Source organism: Leptonychotes weddellii, chromosome 10 (assembly GCF_054177405.1).
Source record: "Leptonychotes weddellii isolate Sample4059 chromosome 10, ASM5417740v2, whole genome shotgun sequence".
Taxonomy (NCBI): domain Eukaryota; kingdom Metazoa; phylum Chordata; class Mammalia; order Carnivora; family Phocidae; genus Leptonychotes; species Leptonychotes weddellii.
This window is the reverse complement of record NC_138378.1, coordinates 49,507,873-49,515,362: the sequence shown is the minus strand read 5'-3', so window position 1 is coordinate 49,515,362 and position 7,490 is coordinate 49,507,873. Positions and strand designations below refer to the sequence as shown.

General features: G+C 43.8%; 1 protein-coding gene across 2 annotated transcripts in view; it reads left to right on the top strand.

Annotated features, from left to right (window-relative positions):
• The window catches only part of IL1RL2 (interleukin 1 receptor like 2), a 38,740-nt gene that overhangs the window by 5,467 nt on the left and 25,783 nt on the right, over positions 1 to 7,490 (top strand). For both annotated transcript variants that reach the window (XM_081833343.1, XM_031032491.2), the window contains exon 5: positions 5,147 to 5,306. In XM_081833343.1, coding sequence (XP_081689469.1) covers positions 5,147 to 5,306 — 160 coding nt within the window. The remainder of the gene's footprint in view (positions 1 to 5,146; positions 5,307 to 7,490) is intronic.

The window sequence follows — 7,490 nt, the reverse complement described above, 5'->3', positions numbered from 1 at the left end:
TTCAGAGGGTATTGGTTGCCAGGCCACAGTCCCCTCAGCCTCAGTTGGCTCTGACTGTGGCATTACCCATTTTCCAAGTCCTGCTTTGGCCTTCTCAGGATATGGTGAGTCTCAGTTCCTCTCCGTGGCTTCTGTAGACTCTTCCTCAAGCATCCTGTCTCCCAGCTTGCGGCCTTGCAACCATTATCTCATGGGACCAGCATTAGGACCCTCTTGACAGTAGGACTCTTCCGGAAATCTTTTCCTCCTGGCCTGGACCTGTTGTGGTCATAGATTGAAAAGCACTTGACATCTGTAGAAAGGTAGATGTTTACAATCAACTTTGTTACTACCTCAGCATTAAGAGCGATGGATTTTTTTTTTTTTTTTAAAGCACTTGCTTGGACTCTGCCTCTACTCACTGAATCAGATTATCCATGGGTGGGGTTCAGGCATTTTTATTTTTAAAATAATGCTCAGGGACGCCTGGGTGGCTCAGTCGATTGAGTGTCTGACTCTTAATTTCAGCTCAGGTCATGATCTCAGGGTCATGGGATCGAGCCCCATGTCGGGCTCTGCATTCAGCGGGGAGTCTGTTTGAGATTCTCTCTCTCCCTCTCCCTCTGCCCCTCCCCCCTCAAATAAATAAATAATTATTTTTTAAAAAATATTTTAGTTGTTTATTTATCAGAGAGAGAGAGAGAAAGAGCACAAGCAGGGGGAGCGGCAGGCAGAGGGAGAAGCAGGCTCTTTGCTGAGCAGGGAGTCCGACGTGGACCTCGATCCCAGGACCCTGGGATCATGACTTGAGCCGAAGGCAGACACTTAACTGGCTGAGCCACCCAGGCGTCCCAATAAATAATTCTTTTAAAAAAATAAAATAACTGCTCAGCTTGAGAAGACAGGAGGTTAGGAGCCAAGCCATATAACGAGGAGAGATCCTTCTGAAACTGTCCCACTGTTCAGATTCAGTGACCTCAGTTATGGCTCTATTTTTGCTACTATCTAGTTCTCAGACCTTGAGTTACTATTTGGGCTTCAGTGTTTTCTTCTGTCAAATGAGAGAGTTGGAATCAATTCTTCCAGGATGTAGAGCTTCGTGTTAATCCGCTTGCAGCTGTGCTAGGAAATGCTTCCTGGAAGAGGTGACCGTTGCACTGCTTCAAGAATGAATCGCAGTGAAGCCGTGGCAGGCAGAAGGGAGGATGGTAATTAGAAAAAAAACCCCAGCAGGTTCAAAGGTATCAGGTGAGAAAGAGAATGGTGTTTGGGCGCATTGGTTAGAGTTTGGGGTCCATGTCAGAGTGGAGTAAGGTGATGCTAGGAAATAGATCGTGTATGCTCACCTACACGTAGCCTTTTCCCCACTTAAAGTATGTCAGTTACACGATTAGGATAATGACATGCTCAGCTTCTTTATGTATTAGTCAACTCCTGTAGGCACTGCAGTGCATACATTGGAAGGGCTTGAGAATGGTAGCATGTGGGTCATTGAGGCTATTTCAGAAATTTAGTGAATGAGTGGGGACCATGTAGGACAGCGTATGAAGTAGAACTGATAGAATGAGGGGGAAGGAGAGGAGAGTCAGTGGAGGGAACTCGTTCCTGGTGGCCCCTCTCTTCTCCGGGATGTTAGGTGGACATTTAGAAAGAGCAGCATAAGTGAATAGGTGAATGAGAGAGTCGAAGGCAAAGAATGTCTAAGGTGAGGACCATGAATTGGTAGTGGTGCCAAGATGCATGTCGATGTGATTTTCTCCTATAGTGCTCATCGGGTTGTAGGCTTGTAGGAGGAGGATGATGGAACTGACACAGATGGGATTTTGCAGGCTGAATGTGCTGGACGGATAAAGGGCGACAGTATTGAGGAACTGAAAGGGGGTGAGTAAAGTAATGGCCACAGGTTGGGAAAGGAAGTGATGCCTGAAGGAAAGTAGTCATTAAAACAAAATAGAGGGGCAAGGGGACTGTATGTCCAGGATAACATAGAAAAATGAGTTTGAGAGAAAGTTCAGGTAGAAAAGTATAATGAATATGGTGGATAGACGCTCACTATCCATGGTGAGCTTCTTTAAACTAGAGCGGCTGTAGAGCTACAAAATAAGAACAAAGTAACCCCAAACACACCCTGTGCTTTCCCTGAGTTGTCTGCAGCTGAGGTTCTGGATGTGCTTCAGTTTCTTCAGCTGGCTTCCCTGAAAGGCTTAAGTGAGAACAGTAGCTCTTCTTGCTTTTCTGCTAGGCAGCATGGCCGTGGGGATTTTCTGCAGCGGTGTTCCGGGCCCAGACCCTAGCTCTGTGGGAGCTGAGAGGCCGTGCATCTGCCTTCTGATGCTGTTGTTGGTGTGGCTTTCATTAGAGATGACATGGCCTCGCACACACTGGCCAACCGTGGCAACCCCTGGTCTCTGACTGTGGTTCAAGGTCTTGAGTCCCACCTCAGTGCTGTGGTGGAGGGTAGCAGGTATCCTGCGAGCTAGGTCCGCAGTTCAGTTTTGGCTTAGATCTCACTCCCTGCGTACTTCTTAAAATTTTGTGAGCACCTAATACCTTGTGTTAAATCCTTTTCCACCTGGAACAGCCAGAATGCTTTTTGTTTTCTGCAACTAAATCCAGTCGGAGGGACATAGCTCCCTAGATTTGTTTTGAAGAGTAAATAAAATAATCTATCCATTAGGCCCTTAGTTCAGCATGGATGCATAGTAATTACTTGATAAATAAACATCAAGAAATGACGATCAGAATGGTATAGATGTTTTTAGGAATTTAGAGACATAGCAGTTCTGGATCATGACAAAGTCCAGCTTGTAGGTGGGAGAATTGGAGATGGAGAAGAGTAGAGGTGGTCCTTGAAATTGAGGTGTTATGGAGGACAAGGTTCAGGTATTAAAATATCCATTCTCGTAGATAGTGAAGTATTCACATTTGGAAATGCAGTGATGTCTCCAGGTTTGTTTTTTTTTCAATTCCAAATTACTTCCCAATACATTGATTTCTGCTTTGCCACTGTGCTAAATCTATATTTGCTGAGATCATTCTCAAAGGCAAATGGAATCATGTTATTCCCTTGCTGGAAAAGCTTCAATGTTCATCCCCTTTTCATGATCTTCTGGGATTGGGCCCCTGGCTGCCTGACCAGTTCTATCTCCATCACTCTCCTATAGGCCCTGCACCTTAGCCAGAATGCTCTGGGCTATTTTATGTCTCCAACCAATGTACATGCTGGGTCAAAAGTGTTCTTCTTGGTGCTTGAAAGACAAAATATATTAAAATGTTGGCTGCTATTGGTATTAATATTTTAACTTTAAATCTTAATGAGATGTCGCCCACAAATTTTTAAATAAAAATCAAGGCCTTCTGAGAATTTAAACTCTAAAATGATGCTCTGGTGGATCACAGTAGAAGCAGTCTTAGTTACCGTAAAGGGACAGAATGGTTCTTCAGCTATCAAGGCTGGGTTTTAATATGATTAAATATTTGTACATCTTGAAAGAAAGAATGAGTTGATCAGAAGGGGACTGGTCAAGGATGGAAACATAGAAAGGGAGGCCCAGGGATTGCCCCTCTCCAAGCTCTCTCCAGAGAATTTTTCATAGTCAAGGACTCAATACTTTTTGTTTGTCCCTACTCTAAAGAAGGTGGCACCACATTATTGGAATCTGATGCCTTCACCCATCTGACTCTTAACTAGTAATTCCCATTCTACTTGGTAAGCAATTGTCCAATTATAATTGGGTTTCCCAAATAGGGAATAATGTAAGACTTCTAGAAATTCGCATTGTAAATAAACAAATGCTCATTCTGGCATGATTGCATTTCCTCTTCCAAGGTGGATCCATTCACACTGTTCCAGTGGTGATGAACAGGCTCTGATGCTGAGCTAGCTACAGCTGACTCAGTGATGAGAGAGCTGGACACTTGGGCAATTAAATTTTTATTAGGGTTTATAAGTTTGTCTTCTATATTAGGATTGTGAGCTTTCTAAGGACAAGGACTCCATCCTATTCCTGCATGACAGGGCCTCTCGCAGCCTAGCAAAGAGCAGAAACCTGAATGCTTGAATGAATAAGCAGACTCAATAACCCAAGAACTCTGTAGAGTGGCACTTTCCAAAGAAACTTTTTTTTTTTAAGATTTTATTTATTTATTTGAGAGAGAGATAATGAGAGAGAGAACATGAACGGGGGGAGGGTCAGAGGGAGAAGCAGACTCCCCGCTGAGCGGGGAGCCCGATGCAGGACTCGATCAGGACTCCAGGATCATGACCTGAGCCGAAGGCAGTCACTTAACTGACTGAGCTACCCAGGCGCCCCACCAAAGAAATGTTTTGAGAGAGGGGAAAAGTTTTGAGAGAGTTCAGAAGTGGGTCTATGAGATGGAAGGAGCATGAGAATGTGAGCTTCTGACAGTGTCCTGCCAGTGGATGGTGAGGTCTGCCCTGGGAGTGGTTGCTGAGGATGACAAGTGAGAAAGGCATTCCTGAGGCTAACCAGGCCTCAAGTTGGTTTGGCATGAGGTTGTTCTTGTTGATGCTGTGGAAACACGGGTGATGTAACAAGCTACGTGACGTCTGTCCATAAGCCTAGCCAGCATACTTTGACTGTTGTTCAGGCCTCCAAGCAGAATGTTCTTGAAGAATTATTTTGGACCTCTGTGGAGAGGTGTATTTGGACCTGGAACACAGCGGAAGTGGTCATTAATCACCTGGGCTTGCAGTCTTGGCATAGGGCCTTGGTGCCATGAGATGGTGGTCCACTGGGAGATATAGGCCCATGTGGGTGGAGGGCTTTCCTGCCTGTTCACACCCCCCTACCACACTCCTTTGTAGGCCCATGCAATCTTCCTCCGTGTGGTCTGCCTTCTAGCTCATGTAAGCCTCTTTCCTTTCAACTTTCATTAGACTTAATATTTATAGTACTCACTGTAGCCTATAACATATTCTTTGTCAAATCTATATCTATCTATCTATCTATCTATTTTTCTATCTACCTATTGATATCTATAGATATAAATATCATCTTCAGTTAGATTATAAATTACCCTGGGGATCACATATGTTTCTTGCATCTCCCCACGGTTCATAGGGTGGTGCTAACTAGAAATGTAACTGATACACCAAAATACTCTTTGAATTAATGTATGTATGTATATATACTTTTGTATTTAGGGCTGTGAAGAGATTAAAGGAGAACGGTTTATTTCCTGGGAAACAAAGCTTTCAGTGAGCAATGTTTCAACAGAGGACGGAGGGACCTACGCATGTCAAGCCCGACTGACACACACAGGGAAACAATACACTGTTTTAAACAGCATCACTGTGAATATCGGTAAGTATGCTCATATCCATCGCCTTGGCTTCCTCTTGGCTTTGCGTGAGATGGCTGGCTTTTTGGGCAGCAGTGATTCTTGATCTTGATTTTCTTGAGGGTCTGCAGGCTCTCAGACTTGCCATTGTTAGAATCAGAGGTAGAAAGAAGAGGGCAAAAGGCATGAGCAGTTTCGTTTCCTCATCTGGAAAAACAGAATACCCAACACTCTTGGTATGAAAATTAAATGAGAACATGTATGTAAAGTGGGTACTGGGGTCCCTGGCAAAGTATAGGTGTTCATCTAGTGGTAGATATTATTGTTACTCTTATTTCCCTCAGCCGTCATTGGTGTGACTACTTTGCTGGGTCATTCCAGGTTTGGCCTCCCCGGCCCAGGGCATGCAGAGTTCAAGGTCTCTGGACTGGGCTCCAGGATACTTGATGCTCATGGGGCATCGGTTCTCAACCCAGAGCAGCCGGTTTGCTTGAACATATGACCTGGAGATTTGAAAACAGAATCTTTGGGGTAGAAGGAACCCTAAAGATAATTTAGCTTAAGCCATTAATTTTATAGAGACCCAGGAGGGGTGACTTAGGAAGCTTCTAAAGCTGGTTAGTGACAGAAACAGGGCCAGGACAAAGACTTTCAGTGCCCAGATGAGCATCATTTCTTCTCAACACGTTCAGCAAGGAGTTCTTGCTACATTGCCTTTTGTTCCTTTGTCAGTAGACAGTTGTCTTCTATGTTGACTCATCTAAATGGAAAGAACTGAAGACTGAATATTTCTTTGACTTGGACCATCATGTCTGTCACTAATTTCTGTCAGACTTCAATGTACGGGGTGGTACCTAGCAATTTCTTGATGGCATGGCTCTCTTGGGGCATGTGTTCAGCATGGGTGGCTTCTGCTTCCCACCCAGAACTCTTTAATTAAGAAAATTAATTGTATTACATTTCATGATTTTTATGCTCTTGGGTTATATGTTACCTGTTATCTCTCCAGATGTAGGCAAAAAAGATCTTTGTCTTGTTCAGAGTTGAATCTCCCACACCTAGCCCAGTGCCTGGACTAGACTAGGCACAGACCCATTTAATAACTGAATGGTTGATGACTATCATGCTTAGTTTTCCACTGGTAGCTGAAGGAATTCTTTGAAAGGCAAAATGAAGACTACCTCAAGTAAATCCCATAGGGGATTCAAGAGGTCATTGAGTTCAATAGTCTGTATATCGTGTCGTTGCAATAAGCACTTATTTATGATCTAGTATATGCCCCAATTGTTGGAACCTAATAATTAAAAATAAAAAAAAAACCCATCATTTCTTCTATTGAGAAGTTGTCATCCTGGTGGTAGTGGAGTTATAGATATAAATGAATCATTTTCACATTATGTAGTAAGGATAGAGTTATAAATAAAGTTATAGATAGTGTCTGGGGGACCAGGAAAAGAATCAGAATTAGCCACAGGGGTGGCAAGTAAATGGTCTTAGAAGGCTTCCAAGAGGAAATGGCTTTTCAGCTGAATTTTGAAGGATGAGTCAAATTTATAAAAGTAAAGAGTGAGGCAGGGCAGAGAGAATACTATAAGACAAAGCATAGAAGTGTCTACTAGCATAGTTTGTATTGGACCTAAAACTAATTTTGTTAGAGCAAACCTAAGCATGAGGTAAGGAGTGGTGGGAGCTGAGGCCATGGAGTTAAATAGGGTCAAGGTTTAGGGGGCCAATTACATGTAGGCTTTACCATGTGGCCCCCAAAGAACCCTTGGATGCAGAGCGACGAGGCTGCATTTGTGATGGACAAGACCAGTCTTGAGATGGTTGAGCAAGAGTTGAGGAGGGTCTTGAAGCCTGTAGGCCACTTTGGCAGCTGCTGCAATACCCAGTATTGATAAGAGTGCTGATCATCTGAACTTGAGTGGAAGTGGCAGGGGATTCTTCTTCGGGCAGTAATTTAGTGGCTCTTTACTAAGTGCCTAATAAGGTCAGGTCCTGCGCTTTGTAGAGAGAGCACGAGAAGGAGGAAAGCCACCATGACCACCACTCTGATGGAGCTTTGAAGTCTGAGCAGGGAAGGGAGGCAGAGATAAATCAGATAATCTGTTAATGAGATGTGTAATTACCAAGGAGATGAATGCCATGAAGGAATGGAAAGTATAAGAATGAACAGACAAGGACCTGTTGAGAAGGCAGAGGGTCAG